Source organism: Cucurbita moschata, unplaced genomic scaffold, assembly GCF_002738365.1.
Source record: "Cucurbita moschata cultivar Rifu unplaced genomic scaffold, Cmos_1.0 Cmo_Scf00019, whole genome shotgun sequence".
NCBI lineage: Eukaryota > Viridiplantae > Streptophyta > Magnoliopsida > Cucurbitales > Cucurbitaceae > Cucurbita > Cucurbita moschata.
Window position 1 is genome coordinate 1,891,015 of NW_019268535.1, and position 24,752 is coordinate 1,915,766.

General features: G+C 38.2%; 4 protein-coding genes and 1 long non-coding RNA gene across 5 annotated transcripts; 1 reads left to right on the forward strand and 4 right to left on the reverse strand.

The window, feature by feature from the left end:
* Positions 1-716: 716 nt before the first annotated feature.
* LOC111457067 (tryptophan synthase beta chain 1-like) lies at positions 717-3,527 on the reverse strand. The gene is made up of 4 exons (XM_023099200.1): positions 3,172-3,527; positions 2,410-2,766; positions 1,874-2,307; positions 717-1,008 (listed from the first exon to the last, which is right to left on the reverse strand). Exons 1-4 carry the CDS (start codon positions 3,481-3,483, stop codon positions 729-731), a joined length of 1,383 nt encoding a protein of 460 aa, XP_022954968.1. The 5' UTR covers positions 3,484-3,527; the 3' UTR covers positions 717-728.
* A 1,116-nt stretch (positions 3,528-4,643) lies between these two features.
* LOC111457071 lies at positions 4,644-14,260 on the forward strand. The gene is made up of 4 exons (XR_002712870.1): positions 4,644-4,719; positions 13,680-13,687; positions 14,190-14,196; positions 14,249-14,260. It is a non-coding gene; the product is annotated as an uncharacterized LOC111457071 (long non-coding RNA).
* Positions 10,558-13,532, reverse strand: LOC111457070 (CRIB domain-containing protein RIC10-like). The gene is made up of 5 exons (XM_023099204.1): positions 13,204-13,532; positions 12,726-12,899; positions 12,544-12,641; positions 12,323-12,440; positions 10,558-10,987 (listed from the first exon to the last, which is right to left on the reverse strand). Exons 2-5 carry the CDS (start codon positions 12,781-12,783, stop codon positions 10,779-10,781), a joined length of 483 nt encoding a protein of 160 aa, XP_022954972.1. The 5' UTR covers positions 12,784-12,899; positions 13,204-13,532; the 3' UTR covers positions 10,558-10,778.
* A 2,119-nt stretch (positions 14,261-16,379) lies between the features above and the next one.
* Positions 16,380-18,410, reverse strand: LOC111457068 (polyubiquitin). Its single transcript, XM_023099201.1, has 2 exons — positions 18,290-18,410; positions 16,380-17,941 (listed from the first exon to the last, which is right to left on the reverse strand). Exon 2 carries the CDS (start codon positions 17,939-17,941, stop codon positions 16,568-16,570), a length of 1,374 nt encoding a protein of 457 aa, XP_022954969.1. The 5' UTR covers positions 18,290-18,410; the 3' UTR covers positions 16,380-16,567.
* A 2,021-nt stretch (positions 18,411-20,431) lies between these two features.
* Positions 20,432-24,212, reverse strand: LOC111457301 (chaperone protein dnaJ 50). The gene is made up of 10 exons (XM_023099529.1): positions 23,839-24,212; positions 23,689-23,751; positions 23,533-23,599; positions 23,369-23,428; positions 22,600-22,650; positions 22,406-22,486; positions 21,976-22,088; positions 21,423-21,540; positions 21,169-21,295; positions 20,432-20,958 (listed from the first exon to the last, which is right to left on the reverse strand). Exons 1-10 carry the CDS (start codon positions 23,955-23,957, stop codon positions 20,855-20,857), a joined length of 903 nt encoding a protein of 300 aa, XP_022955297.1. The 5' UTR covers positions 23,958-24,212; the 3' UTR covers positions 20,432-20,854.
* Positions 24,213-24,752: the final 540 nt, after the last annotated feature.

Sequence of the window (24,752 nt, forward strand, 5' to 3'; positions counted from 1 at the left end):
TAAATTCTAAATTATAGTTTTATTGTTATTAAAAAAAAATTAATAATTACATGGTTAAAACCCTATTCACCCCTCCATGGTTGTCATATGGATTCAACAATTATGATATGACATGTGATAAATTAGCATGTTTATGATATGATATATTGTGTGCTCATACATTGGGGGATACTCGTATTCCTTCACGATGGTACGGACGCATACACCAATGGACAGGAGAACTATCATTATGTTTTATATAATGCTGACATGACAGTTACTAATTCTAACGGGTGTCCGGTATAAAGAGCTACCAAAGCATGCACACCCGACAAGGAAAAGGGTCCAGCGGTGAGCGAACTGGTTAGTGAGTTCATACTCGCACGTCTTGGCTAGTTTAAATATTCAAGCCACGTGCTACTTCTATTTTAGGTTAAGGAAAGACATTCCTGTAAGGTTGACGACGACATCGCAACTCGAGACCATGACACATGCATAGGCTAGTCGTATTTATTTTTTTTAGACTTAGGTTAGAATAGGATATTTTTAATTTAAACGTATATTTATTTTATTTAGTCTTATGTTGTGTTGTTTTTTTAAAATGTTTTTAAAACACGTAAGTCCATGACTGTGTTTTAAGATGAAAATGTCGTTTTATAAAAATTTAAATAAAATATTTTTACATTCAATATTCATATACATAGTATATTGGACGAACTTAAATTACGTTGAAAATTATTCAAAAATATCTAGCACTCTTGGTGGTGTCCATAGTTGAAAACAATGGCAGCATCTTTATCACCACGACCGCTACAGTTGACCACCACTTTGCAACCGTCAGTTAGGGTGGGGCAAAGCTCGTCAAGATAAGCAAAGGCATGAGAAGCTTCCAATGATGGAAAAATGCCTTCCAATCTGCATACCCGTTTGTAAGCTTCCACTGCTTCTTTGTCTATTGCTGTGTGAAATTCAGCTCTACCACTCTCTTTTAAGAAGCTCAGCTCTGGTCCTACTCCTGGGTATTCCAGTCTGCAATTCAAAATTTGCATGTTCTTCAACTTAAAAACAAAAAAAGTTCGAAATTTAAAATAGATTGTGAAGGAGTCCTACGTCGGCTAATTAAGAGGTTGATCATGGGTTTATAAGTAAGAAATACATCTTCATTGGTAATACTCAAAGTGAATAATATCATACAATTGTGGAGGTTCGTGATTTCTAACATGGTATCAGAGCCATGTCCTTAACTTAGCCATGTCAATAGAATTCTCAAATGTCGAATAAAGAAGTTGTGAGCCTCGAAAGTGTAGTCAAACGTGACTCAAGTATTGAACAAATGGTGTATTTTGTTCGAGGGCTCCAAAGGAGTTGAGCCTTGATTAAGGGGAAGCTATTCGAGTGTTATAAGTCTCAAGAGAAGTTTTATGGTGTACTTCATTCGAGGAGAGGATCTTTGAGGGGCTCCAGAGAAGGAGTCGAGCCTCGATTAAGGAGAGGTTGTTCGAGGGTTCCATAGGCCTTAGAGGAGGCTCTATGGTGTACTTTATTTGAGGGGAGGATTAAAGAGAGGTTGTTCGAGGGTTTCGCAGACCCTCAGAGGAGGTTCTATGGTGTACTTTAATTGAGAGAAGGATTAAGGGCAGGTGTTCGAGGGTTCCATAGGCCTCAGAGAAGGCTATATAGTGTACATTATTTGAGGGAAGGATTGTTGAGGGCTCCAGGTGAGGAAGTTGTTCGAGGGTTCCATAGGTTTCAGGAGAGGCTCTATAGCGTACTTTATTTAAGGGGAAGATTGTTGAGAATTGTTGGGAGATGAGTCCCACAACTACTAATTAAGAAGTTGATAATGAGTTTATAAGTAAGGAATACATATTACGTGGCTTACTAACATACTTACCCTACACCGACAGAATGAGGAACAAGGATTTGGCCTTCGTCATCTTGCAAAAGGTAACTCAAAGCTCCATGGTAAACCCCAACATGTCCTTTAGACAAAGTAGCTGAGTGCTTTCCACTATCCAACCCAAACCCAGCAGCCTCAACTCCAATCAACCTCACATCTTCTTCGTTGATGAACTCATTGAACAGTCCCAACGCGTTTGAGCCACTCCCAATGCATGCCACAAGCACGTCTGGTAAGCCTCCCCATTTCTCCATGGCTTGTTTTCTCGTCTCTTTTCCTATCACTGACTGAAACTCCCTCACCATTGCTGGACATGGGTGCGGCCCTACCACTGTCCCCGTCAAGTAATAGCTCCTTTCCAAGTTCCCGACCCACTCTCTTATCGCCTCGGATGACGCGTCCTTGAAGTTTCCTTCTACAGATTTCACCTGATATAGTATTCAACACGAGATAATAAATCTGTTAGGAGTCACGAATCTCCCCAATGACATGATATATATTAGAGACTCCCTCCCGACAAATTAATGTACCTGAGCACCCAGCAGCTTGATTAAGACAACATTTGAGGATTGCTTCTTGATGTCTTCAGAGCCCATGAAAATGGTGCACTCTAAATCATGTTTGGCGCAGGCAGCTGCAGTGGCAACACCATGCTGGCCAGCCCCAGTGGCGGCAACCACACGCCTCCGCCCCATGCGCTTGGCAATCATAACCTGCGCTATTGCATTGTTCATCTTGTGTGCACCGCAGTGGTTCAGATCCTCTCTTTTTATGTAAATCTCAGGGCCCTTTCCTTCCTCGTCTTTGTAGTGCCTTGTCAGCCTCTCAGCGTAATACAGCGGCGTCTCTCGCCCAACAAAGTCCCTCAGCGCTACCTCCAGCTCCTCCTACACAACCACAACACCCGAAATTAAGTCACGACTAGTTTGTTAGGAATCACGGCTCTCCACAATGGTATAATATTGTCCATTTTGAGCACAATCCTTCCCTCGAACGAAGTACACCATGTAGCCTTTTTTGAGGCCTATGGAGCCCTCGAACATCTCCTTAATCGAGACTCGACTCCTTCTATGGAGCCGTTTAATAAAATACACCATTTGTTCAACACTTGAGTCACTTTTGACCATACTTTCGAGGCTCACGACTCGATTCTTTTGTTAAACATTTGAAAATTCTATTAACATGTCGATTCTTTTGTTAAACATTTGAGAATTCTATTAACACGACTAAGTTAAAGGCATGACTCTGATACCATGTTAGAAATCACTAATATATGAGAGAAGAACACGTACCTGAAATTTGGAATCGTTCAAAACCAAGTTGAACTCGGCTTCCAATTTGGCCAAGCAAGTGATTAGAGACTCGGGCACGAACTTCCCACCAAATTTCCCAAACTTTCCTTCATGAATTGTTTGTTTAGAGTTCTTGTGGTGATCATCAATTACAGGCTGCATCTTTAATGCTGGCGTAGGCTTCTTTGTTGGCGTGAAAGTGGGTGACCCAATTCCGTTGCCAAGCTTTACATGCGACCTGGCTATGCCTCTGGTTGCATCTAATTGGTTCGTGACAGCAGCATTAATGTTGTGCACAACATTGGATGCCATTTTTAGGTATGTTCTTCCCTTTGAGTATAACAATTGAGAGAGAGAGAGAGGGACTTGAGTGGTTTGTGTTAAGAGAAGCACACAAGGGGTTGTTTATATAAGAGAGTGAAAGTGGCAGCTGAATTGATTCATCTTATTCCACATGTTTAGCAAGGCAAAATTAAAGGAAAAGTAATAGACGCAACAAATACAAGTTTGGTCCATTATGAATACCATCTTAGCACAATGTTGTTTGAAGGCGACGCTATAATATGATTGATAGCTCGATGAATTAAAGATAAATGGTAAAAATATTTCACTTTTATAATTACTCGTCGTCCCAGTGAGAAGTTGTTATTGAATGGTGGTGAAAAGCTCTCACCTAAGGATACTACTCGCTATCGAAGTGTCGTTGGTGCTCTCCAATATTTGTCTCTGACACGTCCTGATATATCCTTCTGTGTCAACAGAGTGTGTCAGTTCATGTCCTCTATACATTGGGCGGCAGTCAAACGAATTCTCCGTTATCTACATGACACTATTGATATGGGTTTGTGTCTTACAAAGTCCAGCACTGATTTGTTGAGTGCCTTTTCAGATGCTGATTGGGCTGGGAATCCTGATGATCGTCGAAGCACTGGAGGCTATGTGATCTTCTTTGGTGGCAATCTTATCTCTTGGAGTTTGAGGAAACAATCGACAGTTTCTCGTTCTAGTACGGAAGCGGAATATAAGGCGGTTGCTGATGCCACTGCCAAATTAATTTGGATCCAAGTCCTCTTGCGTGAGCTCGGGATCTCGCAAGAGCAAGCACCTAGCCTATGGTGTGACAACATTGGTGCCACCTACCTATCCGCCAATCCAATCTTTCATCGACGGACGAAGCATGTTGAGGTTGATCATCACTTCGTTCGTGAACGAGTATCGACTCGTCAGCTTGATGTTCGACTCATCTTCCAAGGATCAGCTCGCCGATATCATGACAAAGTCACTGCCAGCTCCTTCTTTTAGCTATTTTAGGCGCAATCTGAACTTAAACTTAGTAGTACATTGTCCAGATTGAGGGGGTGTTAAACGTAAAATAGATCATATCTGTATATATTAAGATAATCTAGGATTTACTAGTTTATTACCAAATCTATAATTTCATGGTTTGTTATCAAATCATAGATTTGGATTGTAATCTTCATTATACACATCTATAAATACATGAGGTCGTGACTCATATAGGTCATCGTGCCATTCAATCTAACAATAGTTATTAAAGAATAAATATATTTTTGGATCTAACGATTATTATGAGACAGCTACATTGTGACGTTTTTTATTGAATAATTTGTACTCACATAATAATCCATCGTCCTTTGTGTCCTTTCGACCAATGAAAATTGTTAGGAATCATGACTCTTGACAATAGTATGATATTGTTCACTTTGAGTATAAGCTCTCTCATGGTTTCCCAAAAGGCCTCATACCAAGAAAGATGTATTCCTTACCTATAAATACACGATTATTCCCTAAATTAACCGCACGTGGGACTTTCTCTCAATAATCCTCAACAGAAACTAGTGAGGGCAAACCGAATCCCTACACACGACTCGGCTACTCCACCTCTCGTTTTAACCATGTGGGTCAACGTAGAAATTAGGTAAATAGTATATGAGGTTTTGGTCCCATGTGTAACATGTATGCTCCAAATTAGTAAGATACGTTATATACTGCAAAACATTCTAACAAAATTTAGCATCAAGAAATAAAGACGTGCATAATTGAGCTGGGCTTGTGGGGTAATGACTTGACAAGACGATCACATGGCTAGTTTTTTAGCTTGTCGAGCCCTTAGCCACCTAATGCCTACGTTTTCCTACTATGTTTTTGGAAGGACCACGTTTTTCTCGAATGTTTTTCAATTTCTCATTTTTAAAGAGTTGATGTATATATTTTTTCAATGATTCAATAAAAGAAAGAAATATTCTCTACCAAATGAGACTTTCACGAGTGTTTTTCGAAAAAATTCATCAATTTAATCACACCTATTTAGTTTGAGTTGGATTATAAATTTATTGACGGAGTTAAAAGTTGGATGTAAATAAATGAAAATTTTATAGATTTGATTGATTTATAGGTTGGGTTGAATCCAATCCACCTATATTTATTTATTGTTAATTAAAAAAATTGGTTGTAATAAATTTTTTTTTTAAAAAATCACATTGGGGAGTTGGGTTTGGCAGTAAACAAGATAGCTTGCTTCCTTTTATCTTACTTGAACTATTTGAAACCAATTGAAAAATACTCTTTCTGACCCAGCTCCATTTCTTATTAGTTTCAATAGAATTATAATTTCTGATTATGTGGGACTCCTAAGACAAAGGGTCATAGTAGCTTCGACACCAAGGGGGGTTGTAGTAGTTTTGGCCTAGGCCAACCAAATAAGTGACTCTACTATCGATTAGTTGGAAGAATTGCTCTCTGTATGATGACACGTACCTAGTGGCATTGCACGTGTCATATCTGTGATATGTTTGATGATATGATGTGTCAATTTATGTTACGATTAATTATGTCATGTTATGAGATGTACTACATATATACTATGAGACTGAAATGACCATCATGTTTGCCATGGTGCACGACAGTCGTCGTACCTTTGGGTGTCTGGTGACAACACTGAGGAGCTAGCTCAACTAGTAGACTTTAGGGGTGTACGAGCTCATTTGGTGGGCCCATGCTCGCACGTGTGGGTCATGTGTAGAGAAATACTACACATCCAACTTATCCGAAGTAGATAGGTCTCATTCATGTAGCATGTGTTGCATTCTCTGACCCAACAGTGGGGTCACTCACTGTACTCAAGACACCCATGTATGGTTGATAAAGGTGTCACGTTAAAGATGGTAGAACATGTGTTAAGGTATGATTTTAATCTTTTCTTTGGTTTTATCTTTATTTTATACTAAACATTTTTCATTGTTTCAGACCACGAATAGGCTCGACCAATATGACTTGTTGATTGTTAAAAACAAAAGTTTGTCAGAGGATTACAAAAGGTGGGTATCAAAATAAAATTAGAAGGCTACACCAAAGAAAAAGCCACCACATGTTGAAGGCATTAAACATGTGGATCTATGCAAAAGTAGTTCAGAACATAACGTTTAAATTAAGAGATGTGGTGATGAGAAAGGATAAGGTTTGAAATCAACGGGGCAGAAATATATTTCCGTCTTACAAAGAAAGATTTGAAGGGACACGCTGTCATCTTGTCAGTGGTGAGGAACATGTCAACAATGGCGTACAAAAATATAATATATTTTTTTTTGAAAACATTGAATAAATAAAAAAACTCACTCTCCAACTGAAGTGAGATCTCACAATCTACCTCTTGAGAATCTACCGTTCTCGTTGGTACACCACTTGGTGTCTAGCTTTGATACCATTTGTAACAACCCACTCCACCACTAGGAGATATTGTTCGTTTTGACCTATTACGTATCGATGTTAGCCTCACGGTTTTAAAACGTGTATGTTATAAAGAGGTTTCCACATTTTTATAAGGAATGTTTTGTTCCTTTTTTCCAACTGATGTGTGATCAAACAAATATATAGGTCCATCTGGGTGTATGGCAAAGCTGGATGACAACAGAGCAACGTAATCTCGGTCTCTATCGCTCAACACCATGTTCATAGTGATTGTGTCGACTGGTGCGTAGATTGTGTAGCCATCGGTGATGTTGCTGCAACTTTGTTGTTGTATCAGCATGTTGCTTCCACTTGAATTTGTCGGTCTTTTTCTCTATATTCAAACGCTCTCAAATGGTAGGGGAGGCTTGGGTGACCGAAACGTTGATTGAGGGAATCCTTGTAAGGACGTGGGTGGTTCTGTTTTGGAGATCTCAGCCGCCTCGCTAGAAATCTCGCAGTTTTCAATATATATATTCATTCCGTTACAATCCATATCAAATATATTTCCATCGTTCTATTTTGTTTGTTTGCTTTTGAGTGAGGGGTAAGGAGTGAAGATATGACGTTTAAATAGAACTCTTAATATCAATATCTCACGGCTAGGGATGCAATACGAAAAATAGAACCCCTTAGTACGAAGTAAGGAGAATGCATATTATTTCAATTTCTTCACATCCTATCCAATCCATCTATATGTCTCGTAGATATGAAGGTCAGTTAATTATTGCTTATGACAAGAAAAGAAAATTCCTCCATTGCACTTTGTTCTATGGTATAGAGTGAAGATCCCATAGTCATGAGTATGTGGATACTCATTCTAAACCACACGGGAGCTTCTATATCCAGGTTACCGACCATCTCGATACTCAAAAGATTACGATACTTCTCTCTCCCCACATAAACCATTCCTTTTTCCTCTTTCTACACCCAATAATGGAAAGTTTAACAAAAAGCGTGTTGTCATTTTTAGGTATGAACACGACTCTCCGTAATTGTATGATATTGTCTACTTTGAGCATAAGCTTTCATGGCTTTGCTCTGAAGTTATGTTTATAAAAACATGATCATTCCCTAAATTAGTCGATGTGGGACTTTCATCATCCAACATCTCCCCTTAATTGAGTTTGACTCCTTTGGAGTCTTAATCATTTTTTACTACCTTCAAGGAGGCTTGACTCTAGGGAATGGCTCTGATACCATATTAGATGAACACGACTCTTCACAATGGTATGATATTGTCTACTTTGAGTATAAGCTCTCATGGCTTTGCTTTGAGCTCCCCCAACAGGCCTCATTTCAATAGAGAGAGTATTCTTTGTTTATAAACCCATGATCATTCCCTAAATTAACCAAGGTGGGACTTTCATCATCGAACAGTTGTTAAAAACGAGAAACAGAATTGGGATGCTATCTTCGCTAAACAACTTAATGTTTAAGTAGGATATAAGCTGCCAACTAATACCTAACAATAAAAAAAATATACCACTAACTAAATCTTGAGAATAAGATAAAATATACTATTAATCAAATCCTAAGATAAAATATATTATTAATCAAATCCTAAAATAAAATATTAATTGATTACGAATATCTCATATATGTTCCATAATTAATTATTATAAGAATAGTTCTTTATTCGAGAGTATAGAGAGTGAAAGTGGCAGTTGAATTGATTGATCTTATTGTACATGTTTAGCAAGGAAAAGTAAAGTAATAGAAATTAGATAGGCAACAAATAGAAGTTTGGTCCGACCATCTTGACACTATGTTATTCGAAGGCGACACTATAATATGATTATAGTTCGATGAATTAAAGATAAATGGTGATTTGATTTGTATTACTTCTCTCATTCTCCTAATGGACTTAGCATTCAAAATTTGAATTCAACACCTAATGGACCTGGTATTCATCTGCATCCCAGGCAACATGGTCATATTGCTTACTACTTGATTCTAAGAGTGAAAACTATCCACACAAACCAAAATTAGTTTTTCGAACATGTTTTGTCCTCACTCACATGTATCTTAGGAAAATTTCCAAGAAATCACCTAACGCATAGAATTGCTCCAAACAAAGCAGGCTTAACTATGGAGTTTCTATGATTAAGCCACTAAAAAGGATGTTGTAACTTGTTGGTATATATAACGGCCTAGTTTTCTACTAACCTAAAGTTGCTATCGTATGCATGACGTAACTTCTTATGTGAAAATATTCATTAAAATGTCTTCCTAAAACAATGTGATGGACTTACATGTTTAAGAAAAGATCTTAAAACAGTACAAGGAAAATATTAAAAATAAATATAAGTAAATGTCAAAAATAATAATGCCTTATACTAACCTATGATGTATGAAATTAGATATAATTACCCTATGCATGTGTCTTGGTCTTTAATTGTGATGTGCATGTCAACCGTACATGATTGTTTTTCCTTTACCAGAAATATAGAAGTAGCACATGCATGATTTTAGTATTTTAGAAATAGTGACCCTACTATTGGGTTAGAGAATGCAAACACATGCAATCATGATTAGAACCTATCATTTCAAACTATCACAGAGGTGACCTTCAGTTCAAAAAAATTGGATGTGTAGTATTTTCCTACACACAGCTCACATGTGCTAGCATGAGCAACCTGACGTTCGGAGGTACAACAAACCTTTGATTATCATCCAAGACATGATCATCATCATCATGTACGCGTCAGTACTCATTATCATAAAATGAGAAGAAACCCGATGTAAATGAACATACAATATACATGAGATATTTATAGTTTTCATCTTAAATCATTCATGTAACACAACTTCATACATCCTCCACATGTTACTCTAGGTAACATGCATGAAGTCTTTAGACATTCATCATTAACAACATCATTTAGGGTTGTGTATCAGAAAACTCTTCATCATAATACAACATGGCATCGTGTACACCGTCTTCCTCGATCACATCATAGCAATTCTCAATCTTAGCCCTCATGTGGCCGAATGAGTGCCACTTGAGAGTCGCCCCTCGTCTATCTTGATGTGTGGTGGTCACAACCTACTTTCTCTTAGTAAGGTTGAGGAAGCTAACTAGAACCAATTTCTAGGTCATGATAGTTGCCAATGTGAGCCATATTAAGCCACCGTTTGAAAGTATATCCCACTCAGAAGAAAGCAAATGAACATTTTTACTAACATATATTTAACCTTATTGCCTCGGTCATGGCTCGGCTCTTTCGAGCCATGACTGCCGAGCCATGACCCGAACGTCATCGGAGCCCATGGCCGATACCGTGAAGAAGCGCCAACCCCAGTGCAGAAGCTGGTTACCATCCTCTCCAAACTGAGATGAAGAGAAAGATGTTAAGAGAAGAAGAGAAGACTGTGCCTACGAAACGCTCTTCATTACAATCCGCAGCTTTGGCGTTCAAATTGTAAGCCCACCTACCCCAATTTGTATAACACTCTCATTCTTTTAAGCCCACATAAGCTTTGGGTTGTATTTGATCCATTTGTGACTCTAAACTTTTTTTAAAAACTTCAAAAATACTAAACTATTAATCGTTTCAAAAAATTTCATGAACTCTCTAAAATGACATTAGAACATTTGTAGATAATATATGATTTATCGATTTACTTCCATTTCCGGCTTGCCTTTTTTACCCAACATAGATATTTCATCAAGATCATTCTTTTTATACATCGAGATTTCCTTCACGGGGACGAAAAGTAGCTGATTTACACTCGAGTCGAAAAAAATTACACCACTCTTGATATGATAAAAAAAGATACTGCTATCACAATCTTTTCTCTACGCATATAGACTTGTTCTATTCCTTTGCATGAGTATGAGAGTTATGATGGCAGTTCTAAGCTCGCAAAGTCGGTATCATCTTGATTTCACCGAAGGACGATGGCTTCGTCTTTGATGCTCGTGATGATTTTGAGGACGACGATGATTTTGGAGAGAAGTTTCTGCTTTTTTTCCTTGGTTTTGTTCGAAGGTCGGGAATTTCTGTCCGTGGAAGCTCGCCGAAGAAGTCGGATGATTGTTGGCGTAACATTGCTTGATCAAAATCTGTTAGCAGATACACAAGAGTTTAAGAATCCTTGATAAGCAATGATGTCCAGAACATGATGTAGGCACACCATAGCAATCAAACAATCACAGACCATGTGCAACTACCATCAATTGTTCACAGAAAGTTATAAACTGCGTGTCAACATCGAGCAGGGAGACCCAAAAAAACGAAGAAAAGTTCTGAGTGTAATAGCCCAAGCACACTGCTAGTAGATATTGTCCGTTTTAGCCGCTACGTATCACCATCAGCCTTACGATTTTAAAATGTGTCTACTAGAGAGGTTTCCACACCCTTATAAGGAATGTTTCGTTCCCCTGTCCAACCAATGTGGGATCTCACAATCCACCCCCCTTGGTCCGGTGTCTGGCTCTGATACCATTTGTAACAGCCCAAGTCCACCACTAGTAGATATTGTCCACTTTGGTCCATTACGTATCGACGTTAGCTTCACAATTTTAAAATGTGTCTACTAGAAAAAGGTTTCCACACCCTTGTAAGGAATGCTTCATTCCCCTGTTCAACCAATGTGGGATCTCACAATCCACCTCACTTGAGGGCCAACATCCTCGTTGGACGCTGACATACTGCCCAGTGTCTGGCTCTAATACTATTTGTAACAGCTCAAGCACACATCTAATAGATATTGTCCGCTTTGGCCCGTTACGTATCACCGTACAGCCTCACGATTTTAAAACGCATCTACTAGGAAGAGGTTTCCACACTCTTATAAGGAATGCTTCGTTTCTCTCTCCAACCGACGTGGAATCTCAAGAACTGTGACGACAAACTATTGAAATTTAGCATTTAGTTCAATCATTCAACAAAAATCCAAGAACTACGCGAACATAATGTACAAAGTGAAACATAATACTGCCATCTCAACCAGAACCATTTTCTGATGTAGTAGGCTGCTAACTTCAGATTTAGACTACGATTTCGAGCTTAACCGAATAAAATCAACGAGTAAATCGGTATATCATCATGGTTTAAGTGAATTCAACCATTTTCGATAGAACAGATCGATGACATCTTATTTTTCGAATGGCTTTCGATATAAACAATCAATCTGGTGATGGACCACACATATAATAAAATATCACAACTTTGTTCCTTTCTAAGGAGTAGTGGTCTCGTGACACAAAAGCCAAAACCTCTCTATTGAGGTAAAGAATCTTCTAAATCTGTTCATATCATAGAGGTTAACCCGTGAGAAGCCCCTGTTGTTTTCACTTCTCCACCACATGTTCTAAGTTCCATTTCTAATCCTGAATTTGTTGTTCTTATTGCAAAAAGAAGTCATAGAAGCTAAAATGGAGGGTAGCAAAAAGTACCAATAGAAGACCATGTTGTAGGAGCTGTTACAGCAGTAGAACTTGAATCTCTTCTATCACTGATATCGCCGAACGCCGCCGCCGAGAAATGCTCCGGTGCTGATTTGAACTCATTCATCTAACAAAGTAGGGAAAATTTTAGAAACCCAGATGACAAAATTGTGAAAAGAAGCAAGAATCACTCCAAAACTGAAAAGAAAGTGAAAAAAAATTGACCATACCCAACTGGGAGCTGTGGCAGAAGGGCCATCCCATCCAATATGTGCAACATGCTTCACATCCGTTGGGTATCCAATCTCCATCTCTCGCTCTTTCATCACTAATACAGTCCCAACGTTTTCACATCAGTCCCAAAAATCAAGAACCAAATAAAAAGTTAAGAGACAAGAAATAGAAGCATTACCGAAGATTTGGGAAATGTACTTGAAACTCTTGTAGATCCCTTTCAATTTGTTTGACATGGTTTCAAAATCAAGAACAGCTGAGACAACCAACCCCTTCAAACAATAAGATTGGGAATCGACAAACAAAAAAACCTCCCAATAAGTTGGGAATTAATGGTTTTTTCCTCTGAATCCTGCCAGAAAAGTAGACATTCTCAGCTCAGACAAGCATTGCGTGTATTTTTTATGCATATTAAGATCAAACAATGCTTAGAGTATCAGAGAAGGCTGATTGCATGTGATTTAGGACCAACTTTTTCCCACTCTTTTTCCGGTGGATGAAGAATGGTATCTAATAATGACGAAAACATGATCTACAGATGCATTAAAGGGTTCGAAGATCAAAGCCCATATTACTTTCCGTTCATACAAAGTTCAAACAAACATAGAAAACTAAACAGAAAAGCGAGTAAAAGCCAAATTTAAAGGATACGATACCTAAAGACGGTGCTTAAAATGGCAGAAAGAAGGGAGGGTTGGATTCAGCAATCTGTTCTTCCTCTGCTTCTGCACTTGGATTCGATTCCTTCAAATGGATGATGAACGATCCAAAGCATTCATTTGGGGGTTCAAAAAGGTTAAAAGTGAAAACCCATTAAGGAAAAACAGCTAAGAACAAAGGGAGCAATGAAAAGAAATGATTAAAATCCAAAAGAGTAGAGACGACGGAGGAGAGAGGGTAAATTGAGGATGAAAGGCTTCCAAAATGAAGGGTAATTGAAAGACAGGACAATGAACCAAGCCTACACAAAATACCAACAAAATTGGGTGGAAGGTTGAGACCCGACACATCATACTATTGTTGAGAGTCGTAAGAAAATATTTTATTTTATTTTGATTATTTATTTATTGTAAATTTATAAAAATCAATTTTTTTAAAATTTTATTTTGTGGGGTTATGAGTTTTGGTGAAGTGAATTTGGTTCAGAGCTGCTTTTAATGCTTAGATTTAGGTGATGGTAGTTGGAGGAACGTCTTGGCCTTTGCTTCGACACAATGCTCTCTTGATTTCAAACAAACCCATTTCCTCTCATGCACTTTCTCTTCCATTTTCAATCTTATTACTAAATTTGGTACTTATCACATGTTATTTAATATGAGATCCCACGATGGTGGGAGAGGAGTGTAAAATTCGGCATTAGTTGGAGAGGAGAACAAAACAATTCTTATAAAAGTGTGAAAATTTCTTACTAGTAGATGCGTTTTAAAACCGTGAGGCTGACGGCGATATGTAACGGGCCAAAGCAGACAATATCTTCTAGTAATGAACTTGGGCTGTTATAAATGGTATCAGAGTCGAGTTATCGAACGGTGTGCCACTAAGGACGTTAGGCCCCCAAAACCTCTCCCTAATAGACGCATTTTAAGACCATGAGCATGACGACAATACCTAACGGGTCAAAACAGACAATATCTACTAATAGTAGGCTTGTGCTGTTACACAAATACTCGAGTGTAGTTTTGTAGGTAAGAAATCAATTAGTATCTCAAATTGATCTTGCACTCTTATCATTGTTGAACTTAAAAAACATGATCTCTACGTCTCAAACAACTATCCTTCTTAACTATTTGTGATGTTGTTTGATGCAAGAGATCAGACATGCAAATCCACTAGTGTCTTAGACTCAAACATAATAAATTGAGATTCAAATAAATGATCGTATTTCTATTAGGAGCGTTCGTGGGTTGGATCAACTCGGGTAAAATATTCCTTTTAAATCCAACTCAAATGTTAAGGTTTATTTAGTTCATCCAATCTAATTTAGGAAACTCATAAATTAACCAATTCATACCATTTTCATTTATTTGGATCTAATCCATCTCAAATAAATTTACTAATACCTCTAGCGTGAGAGAGTTGTTCTTTGTCAGGCCGCTCAAAGAGACGGTGGAAGGTTGCATATCATCATCAATGTTGAAATGGCAGTTGCTGAGACCTTGCAGAGATGTGGTCAAGGCCTAGGATTTGCTGGCCCACAAAAGTGAGCATTAAGACAGGTTGAGCATAAACTTTTGTAGTAATGCACCACAAACGCGTTCCCCACTCCCCACTATATCAGCCTCTCATCTTCTTCCATCTCTTTCTCTACTGGTGTAAGCTAACGCAGAGTGGTATCAGTGCATGCAGGAGTGAGGTAGTGGCATGCCCCTTCACATCCGCTCCACAAATGAATAGAGAAGAAGGGTCAGCAATGAAATAGGGAAAATCGAAGCCGCTGTATCTGTACGCAAAGAGAGGAATAAAGGCGACAGTAAAAGAGTATCAAAATAAACACCATCACCTTTCCAACCATTTCACCTCTGCAATTTTATTCTTTGCTTCCGCCAAATAAACCACTTTTGACTTCATATTACCTAATTCAATACAACCATTAATATCATACTTCAAATTCTTGAACAGCTTTGATCTGTCAAAGAGAACAAAAGGAATAAGGTAAATATTACTAAAATCCAAAAAGGAAGTGAAAAAGAGATGCACCCTCTCTGTTCCCTATGCTTTATTTTACTCAGCTGCTTTGCTTCCTCTGAATTCCATTGATACCCATGTCGGCTTAGCTTCTGCCTCCTTATGCAATGATCTTCTTTTGGGCATTTTCGTCAAATAACTGTTTACTCGGACCAACCAAAGTTGAATGGACCAACAGTGGCAACCCATTTTTAACATGTTCGCTTGAAATTGCAAGTGAAATACGCTTTTAACTTATAACCAGAATGAAAAGTCGACTTTGATAAAGGAGGGTGTGGGCTCACTAACTTCCTCTTCTTTTTCTTTCCACTTGACGGAGTCGATTCCGTGATTGAGTAGCAGATAAAGCACTTAATAGTTGAAACTCAGAGTCAAAGATATAGCGTTCCTTTTGTACCTGCATTAATTCAAGACACCGTTAGATATTGCCGTCAGGCTCACATTTTAAAATATATCGGTTAAGGAATAGGTTTCCACACCTTTACGAAAAATGCTTCATTCTTCTAAACTACTCGTTCTCTCAAACCGACATAGCATACATAAGTTTTGTCCATTTCCATTTCTGACTGTTAAACTACCAAGCGGTGACAATACACTAGTAGTGAAACACTGAAGTTTAAGCTTAAGCGAAGTCCTTCACTTGGTTTTGCTCAAAATGTCAGAATTTCTAACTTGATTTTGAAAGAGCAAATAATATGTTTTCTTCTAAGTTACGTATCCGAGAAACCCCATAAATCTTCCCACTTTCCCAAGATGGAGATGAAGTGGGTTTCCCCAATACACATTCTTGTTTTAACAGATGCACTCTTGGCCGCCGAAATCAACTTTTTGCAGATATGTTCAAAATGGCTATAGCACTGATGATAATTTAAGCTGTAGCCAAGACTGAAGGACTTTTGGAGATAGGCACAGAGAACGGGGATGGACCTTGGGGGAAAAGGAGAGGGCAGCCATATCTGGTTCAGATCTGATTCGACCCCTCTAAAGAGTTCCTTACCCTATTCAATTCTCTGGACGACCAGGGGTTTGTGTTCATCCTATCATGACTAAAAAACTTATCCAAAAAGGACATAACTTCAACCATGTTTAGTCATCATCATCCCCAATGACGACAAGAATCTGGATAAGAGAAGTCTGGACACAATTCTTAAACAAGAAACGAAATTTTTATTCGAAATATGACACCTTATATTAGTATTCTCCCCATACTGTAACCATCAGGGAGCATTTAAAAACATAACACCAGAAGAAGTAGAGAACAGAAGAAAATAACAAATGGCCGCAACAAGGCCACCCCACCACGCATGCTGATTTATCCATCTTCAGAAGAACAATTTAGAAGCCACCACGGAGACGAAGGACAAGGTGAAGGGTAGACTCCTTCTGGATGTTGTAATCAGCCAGAGTCCTGCCATCCTCCAGCTGCTTACCAGCAAAGATCAACCTCTGCTGGTCTGGAGGAATTCCCTCCTTGTCCTGGATTTTCGCCTTCACATTGTCAATTGTGTCGGAGCTCTCCACCTCCAAAGTGATGGTCTTCCCGGTGAGGGTCTTCACAAAGATCTGCATGCCTCCCCTCAAACGAAGGACAAGGTGAAGGGTTGACTCCTTCTGGATGTTGTAATCAGCCAGAGTCCTTCCATCCTCCAGTTGTTTTCCAGCAAAAATCAACCTCTGCTGGTCTGGAGGGATGCCTTCCTTGTCTTGGATTTTGGCCTTCACGTTGTCAATGGTATCAGAGCTCTCGACCTCCAGGGTGATGGTCTTCCCAGTCAGAGTCTTCACGAAGATCTGCATACCACCACGGAGACGCAAGACAAGATGGAGAGTCGACTCCTTCTGGATGTTGTAGTCAGCAAGAGTTCGGCCATCCTCCAATTGTTTCCCAGCGAAGATCAGCCTCTGTTGATCTGGAGGGATACCTTCCTTGTCCTGAATCTTGGCCTTCACGTTGTCGATGGTGTCTGAAGACTCAACCTCCAGAGTGATGGTCTTACCGGTGAGAGTTTTGACAAAAATCTGCATTCCACCACGGAGACGGAGGACAAGATGAAGAGTGGATTCCTTCTGGATGTTGTAGTCAGCAAGGGTTCGCCCATCTTCCAACTGCTTTCCAGCGAAAATCAACCTCTGCTGGTCTGGAGGGATACCTTCCTTGTCCTGGATCTTGGCCTTAACGTTATCGATAGTGTCGGAAGACTCCACCTCGAGGGTGATGGTCTTTCCTGTAAGGGTCTTGACGAAGATTTGCATGCCACCACGGAGCCGAAGCACGAGGTGGAGAGTTGATTCCTTCTGGATGTTGTAGTCGGCAAGAGTTCGGCCGTCCTCAAGCTGTTTCCCGGCGAAGATCAAACGTTGCTGGTCCGGAGGGATTCCCTCCTTGTCCTGAATCTTGGCCTTGACGTTGTCGATGGTGTCGGAAGACTCCACCTCAAGAGTGATCGTCTTTCCTGTAAGGGTCTTGACGAAGATTTGCATGCCACCACGGAGCCGAAGCACCAGGTGAAGAGTAGATTCCTTCTGGATGTTGTAGTCGGCAAGAGTTCGGCCATCCTCAAGTTGTTTCCCAGCGAAGATCAAACGTTGCTGGTCCGGAGGAATTCCCTCCTTATCCTGGATCTTAGCCTTAACGTTGTCGATGGTGTCGGAAGACTCCACCTCAAGGGTGATGGTCTTGCCTGTGAGTGTCTTGACGAAGATTTGCATCTATACAGAACGAAACACACAAAAATCAGGACAATTTCTATCAAAATGATAACACGAACAAGTCAAAAACCTAAATTCTAAATCTCACTTAGATAAAATCAGTAAAATCCCAATGTTTCAAGCCAAACTCTCACAAAACACACTACAATCCGAATACATATCATAAAACTTGAAACAATCCACGCAGATCCAACCACAGAGCATCAGATCTCCCAGAAGAATAAACGATTCAAAATTTTCCACAACAAAAGGGGAAAAAGAAAACACCGATCCAGAACTCTACAAATTCCATCTCTCGAAACAGATGAACAGAATCAAAGCGAAAAAGAAAAGAAGGCAGAAAAATACCTTGAAGAATTCGCTGTAGATTGATCGATGAAAGAAGAGAGATTCAATTGCGGAGAAACCCAAGCCGGGAGGGGCGAATTTATAGGAAATTATAAGGAGAATTGGTCATGGCAGGCGATGAATTATCCACACATTTCCGCCACGTAAGCATTTATTATCTGTCATTCGCCGTTACTTGCAGGCGAAGGCAGAAATGGAATCTGTGGACCAAAATTCAAAGCAATAAGCCGACTCAATAATAGCACGCAAAACAACAACTAACGTCGTTATAACGGAGTTAGGTTCTAGTGGTTCTCAAGAAAATTCTAGACGTTTTGCGCATCTTTGCGTTGAATCTACTATTCTTCTTTCCCTAGATGGGTCGTGACCCCACACGCAAGATAGACTTGGGGAGACTTTTAAATTATGTTTTTCGGCCAATACGAGTTGTGATGCGAAAAGAGGACGATGCATCATCTAACACACCAAGCATATACATTAAAGTCAAATTGAAAAATTAGGAAGTTTGGAGAGAACCACGAGCGTTGAAGACAATCTCGAAGAGGATCAAGTAGATCCCTGAATCATAACCTTAGACGTTGGGATTTCTATATGAGTTTCGGGATGTGGTTCGAGAGTTAAGTTCATTTATATAAAAGATGAAAATCACCAAAAATTGTGTCAATTGGATGTCTGCACGCATGGTGGTTCAATATGAGTACTTATCAAAATAACGCCTACTCCAGAAAGATTAGAAATGAGTCAAAATGTACTATAGGAGAGGCATGGTGTTAGCTCTCTTCTCCTCCTGGGCCATGTGGCCTAAGCGGGCTACCCTGTGGCACATACGTGTGTCGTGGTGTGGGCAAGGTCTTGGACAACTTTCTTTGAAATGGGTCTTTCAAAAATAGTGTCGGATGACCCTGATAGGTATGAATGACATGATGAATGGATGTTTGGGATGTCACGATGAGATGAGTGACGCATGGATCAATCTTAATAGACATGTTCAAGCAAGCCAAGATGGTCGACCTGTCCCAAGACATGGGATGGCATCATAATGTATGATTTATGTTGTTGGGAATCAAGATGATGACCAAAATGCAACGTTGCACATAAGAAATCTTGACCTAGAGTAGATGCAAGGTCGAATCAAATGACTTAAACTACTATAGAGGCAAGTCGACTAGAATCATAGACGACTGAACCTGACACATGGGCGCCGTTTGTGGGTGAACAAACTTAAATTTCGTATGAGTTGCGTTCGGAGAACCTTGCCTAAGGTCCGACGAAGCCACAAAAGACAGGTAAAAACTGTCGACACCGCAATATTATCGTATACTATTGTACAATGTATTTAGACAGATTTTTATTTTATTCCATACAATTTTATTTTACTTTTTCTTTAAGTTCAACTACTCAATTTGAGATATTTTAATTTAGTATTTATATTTTCAATTTTTTTTCTAGGCATGCCTTATTCAGTTACGTTTATTTTTATTTTCTAATACTATGGGAATCTTTTGACTTTTTTGAAAAAATTATTTTAGTCGAGTTCATTAACTTTTTAATTAAATATTTATTATTTAATTATATTTCCTAATTATTTATAATACAACGAAAGTGATCGTATATATATACAAATATAAGATTTTCTATCTTTTTAAGAGAATGATATGGTTTATATTTTGGACTCTATATTTTTATATTTATATCTTTTAATCTGTAAATACACAAATTATTTATTTTAGTTTTTAAATTTTTTTCTAAAAAGATACTTTTTAGGGAAATTTTTTTTTTATAACTATAACTTTCCCTTTAAACTTTTAATTTCAGCAAATTAGATTCTTAAAAAAATAAAAATAAATAAATAATCAATTTTTACATGTCATCCTTTTTCTATTAAATATGATATGAGAATTAAAGGGTTGAACTAGAAGTAAGCCAACCCCTAGAAAAAAACAATAATTTTCAATGCATAGTAATTTCATTCTTGTCACGATTTACTATTCAAAGTCGAACGTCGTTCTAAACACAGTTCAACTGCTTAACACCTAATATTCCCATGTAGAGGCCAAAGATACAAATCTTCATATTTAACTATCATTGAACTAAAAAAATGAAAATATATTATTCGACGTCGAACTAATCTCAGAGAGGGTGTTAAGAAGGAAAATAAATTATCAGCCGTGGATGTTCAGCTCATAAAATAAGAAAATGCATACAGAACTTTCAATGCAGAGTAGTAACTTCAAAACAAAAGGTGGTTCCTGGCTGATATCCAGAGACATACAATTGATCCATATTGAAATTACCTCGTGTAACCACCACCTAAAGAAAGTATTTGCGCAGGGGTCAATCCAAAATTTTGTATTTTTCAGAGACAATCACAGTGAGGAGGCTCAACTGGTGTTAAATGGTCTCATCAGCTTATATGGCAGTAGTAATTTGATCGCTATGGTATGGTTTGCTGTAAAATCTAACTAGTTTTCTAGCATGCATGGTAAAACAAGGTGAATGAACTCTTTTGGTTGAATTGAGTTTTACCAAAAAATGTTGCAGGGTTGTGGAGCAATCCTTATAGACCTATCTCCGGCGTTTCGATTCTTTTCGAATTTCCGACATGTAGCTCTCCAAGTTGGATTTCTTCCATAAACATCGCCGGATAAGGTCTTCTTTTGTTGATTCATCTGATTTACAGAATTCAAGCAAGAATAGATTAGGCATTCTGGAAGGTTGAGAGAGCAAGAAACAAAATGGCTAATCATTCCTTAGAACAAATATGGGAATTCTATCATCGTTAATGTGGAACTTCATAGATGTTTATGTGTAGCAAAGGGATTGAGCAGTGAAGGGTGAAGGAAACGAATAATGGGACGAATAAAGAGTTCATTGCTCACCGATGTTTTTCCAGGCATCAATAGGGACTCTAAGTGATCTTTGCGTCAGGTAAGCCGCATCTTCCCAAGAGTAAGGTATTTTTTTAACCTTGTATCTCCAGAACCAACAACCAGTCCACAATGATAACTGGATCAAGGAAAAAAAAGTTAATCCCCGCTCGCTCGGTATATGAGCTAAATGGATAAAGCCCCGCTCGGTAAGCACAAAAAAGTTTCCTTAAAAATTTCCAAAACTTGCAAGCACAAAACCTAACCTTGCCAATAGTGTAAGGTAGAAGAATGAAACGAATCGCAAGTATTTCCCAAACAGATGGTTTCTCTGCTCCTTTGATTTGCAATTCCAGTTCTTTGCCAAGATCTTCATCCACTTTTCTGATACAGACAAAAAATAAAATCAAGATATGTTAGATTGAGAATCCAATATGAGAAAATGTAAAAACACAGACAATAAACAGTTTAACAGATCAAAAGAATTCAGAATAAGCGAAAATAAATTTAGGTTATATTACAAGTTTAGTCGCTCAAATTTGAGAATTGTATCTATTTGGTCCCTAAACATTTAAAAGTATCTAATATGTCAGTAAACTTTCAATTATGTGTCCAATAGTCTCTAAACCTTCAATTTTGTGTCTAATAAATGCTTGACAAATTCAAAATTTGTAAAAATTAATTGATCTACTCGACACAAGCCGCCTCAAAGTTCAAGGACTAGTTTTGTAATTTGACCATAAATCTATGAGTAATAAAAGGATTGGGAAATCTGAACAGAAGAACAATAATTCTAGTAATTAACCAACAACTCCTTACTTATCCAACTGCTTGTGACCTTTCTTCTTGTTTGTTGCTCCTCCACTTCGTTCAAGTTCAAGAGCCCGTAATTTATTTTTGTAAGCAGGGGTTTTCTTGACCATGTCAATAGCCTATAGCATGAAGTAAATGATTCAATAGAATGAAATCTACATCTATCTGCAGATTTGGATAACAAAATGTGAACCTTAATATACAAAGTTCCCAAATTGAAAAAAATTTGGACAAAAATGCCCTTGTCATATGACTAAAAAATAGAACAGCTAGGATTAGAATCAATAGCAAAGGCTTCATTTTTCAGACAAAACCAGGAATGATATCAGCATCTAAAATTCATGTCTTCTGAACATTTTAATCAGACAATCCATCAAACAATTTAACCTACCATCATACTTTTTCAAGGTCAAATTAACTTAAGAGGTACTAGTACCTGATGATATCTTGTCCACTGATTCAAATACTGAAATCCAGATACAATCAGGAGAAGGCCAACCAGCACAGCACGGGCATCCTAAATGAGAGGAGAAAATCAATAAATCACTACTAAAACCAATGAAGAGTGATAAATAGACCTAGTTATAAACCACATATTATGTATAATGAGACAAATTTAAAAATTCTTACCGTCTTATGACCATAATACGCATGATAGTACCGAGCTGTGTTGTAAAATACCTAAAAAAATGAAGACGTCACAGTTTAGTCAATTAAAACGCAGCCAGCGTCCATCGTCTAATTGGCAAAATAATGACACAATCATCATTTGTTCTTTGCTTGAGTTTTGGATTTTCTATTGAAAGCAAGATGGTACAGCCGCATGTGTTAAAGGCAAGCCCAAAGACATACATTTTCAAAACAAAGATGTCATCCATCCTAAGGGAGAAAACTTTTGGCAGTCCACTGATGCAAATTTAGCAGTATTTTAGGTCTCTTTCTGGGATGATTTTCATAAAAAGTGGACTGTTTCTGTAAATCTAGGTTAAAAGAGAAGATCTGCAGTTCATTTATAAAACTGTCAAACAATCTATTTGTAATCCTCATATAATTATCTTGTTCATTTTTCAGCATTATCTTCCTAATATTCAAATGGCAAACGTTTGACTTAACATTTTTTTTTCGACCAGCCTCCGAGCGACTGAATTGTACTAGGAAATGCAATTCAATCCCTTTACACCAGTTAAATAGGTATCACATTAGAAGCTTAACAAAGCAAATTAGAAGCGCACTGCCACTTCCAGTGGAAGCCTAAGCCAGATAAAAAAAAACCCACAAAACCAACTATAATGGCAATGGCAGGGTATAGTAATCATAGGTCTTAACCGGCATTTAGGTTCATAAGATATGAAAAGATTGATAGTGAAACCAATATTATAAATCAAAGGCAATGGACTACCTCTTCTGGATGAGCGATTGCATAATCATATTGCTCTCTCGTCGATTCATCTTTCAAAATCTGCAATTCATAGATAAGTTCACATATTGAGGAATTAAACAACAATAAGTAACAACAAATGCATGGCTAAGAAAACAGCGTCGAGAAACTTGATGTTTTTGTACCTCGTAAGCATTAGCAATCTTAACAAATTGCTTCTTCGATTCCGGATCCGGATTCTTATCTGGATGGCTTCATCGAACACCAAAAATAGAAATTAAAATGGAGTGACAATGAATCACAATAAAAAAAAATGGAATAGAAGAAGATAAAATACAGACTGTTTCAATGACAGTTTGTAGTAAGCTTTCTTGATCTCCGATTGGGTCGCACTCTGCGATACTCTGATAAAACCAGTAGAAAATCGAATTGATTAGAAAAACCAAAATTAGGTATTGTCGCAACAACAATCAAAATTAACCCCAACATACCCGAGGAGATCGTAACAATCGTCTTCGTCGCAGTAGATGGCCATCGACGATGAGATCAACAGCAACATCACCATAATTGATACGATTGCGCGCCACCGTGTCGTTGCCGGTGGCGCCATAATCTCCAGCCGTCTAAGCAGCAAGTTTCGATTGCAATTCCGCTCCGAATTCGAGCTAGGGATTTGGCGCAATTGAAATTGTCGAGTTTCCGTTGAAATTACAGAATCACCTTCCTGTTACAGAAAAGAAATGTCAACTGATCTGTGGTAGAAGATGATCCAAGCATTAAATTTCAGATCGAGGAACAAAGGCTGGCGCAAATTTGCTCATCGCAACGGGAGGTCCGTTGGATTGGAACCCATCGTTTTGAACCGTCCGATTTGCATACTTTTCCATTCATTATTATATCTGGTCGCCTGTACGGCTGGGGAAAATAGGATCTATGAAGACATTCCACGCACCATGCCCAAAATTAGGGTTTGGAACATTTACTAATATCATTTAATTAAATCAAATATTTTTTATTTTTAATTTAATTTCTCTTAATTCATCCACCATTCAATAAATATATATATATATATATATATATATACCACGAGCATAATTGATATGATAAAGAATCACTACAAGGGGAGTAAGATTCGGATTACCTTATGAATCGAATATTTCAAGGCAAGAACATTGTTTGAGATTCGAATCACTCCATAAGCAAGATTGATCATGTTGAGCTTGAATGATTCTACCTGCAACATAAACTACATATAATTGCAAAGAAACTTAGTCATTGGCGGAAGAAAGCACGGAAACTTAGTCATTGGCTAAAAAAAGCCCAGAAACTTAGATATTGGCGAAAGAAAGCCCAAAACACTTACAGAAACGTAGTCATTGGCTAAAGAAAACCCAAAACATTTACA

Bases quoted from the DNA above. Each gene is read 5' to 3' on its own strand.
- LOC111457067 (XM_023099200.1), bottom strand. From the start codon at position 3,483: ATGGCATCCAATGTTGTGCACAACATTAATGCTGCTGTCACGAACCAA. The intron at 2,308-2,409 runs GTACATTAATTT...ATACTATATCAG, and splicing joins TCAAGCTGCTGGGTGCTCAG to GTGAAATCTGTAGAAGGAAA. The intron at 1,009-1,873 runs GTAAGTATGTTA...TTTGAATTGCAG, and splicing joins CCTCATTCTGTCGGTGTAGG to ACTGGAATACCCAGGAGTAG.
- LOC111457070 (XM_023099204.1), bottom strand. From the start codon at position 12,783: ATGTCAAACAAATTGAAAGGGATCTACAAGAGTTTCAAGTACATTTCC. The intron at 12,642-12,725 runs GTAATGCTTCTA...GGACTGTATTAG, and splicing joins GTACATTTCCCAAATCTTCG to TGATGAAAGAGCGAGAGATG. The intron at 10,988-12,322 runs GTACTTTTTGCT...ATCTGCTAACAG, and splicing joins TACAACATGGTCTTCTATTG to ATTTTGATCAAGCAATGTTA.
- LOC111457068 (XM_023099201.1), bottom strand. From the start codon at position 17,941: ATGCAAATCTTCGTCAAGACACTCACAGGCAAGACCATCACCCTTGAG.
- LOC111457301 (XM_023099529.1), bottom strand. From the start codon at position 23,957: ATGGCGCCACCGGCAACGACACGGTGGCGCGCAATCGTATCAATTATG. The intron at 22,487-22,599 runs GTAAGAATTTTT...CCTCTCATTTAG, and splicing joins CGTATTATGGTCATAAGACG to GATGCCCGTGCTGTGCTGGT. The intron at 20,959-21,168 runs GTGAGCAATGAA...TCTGTAAATCAG, and splicing joins TGATGCCTGGAAAAACATCG to ATGAATCAACAAAAGAAGAC.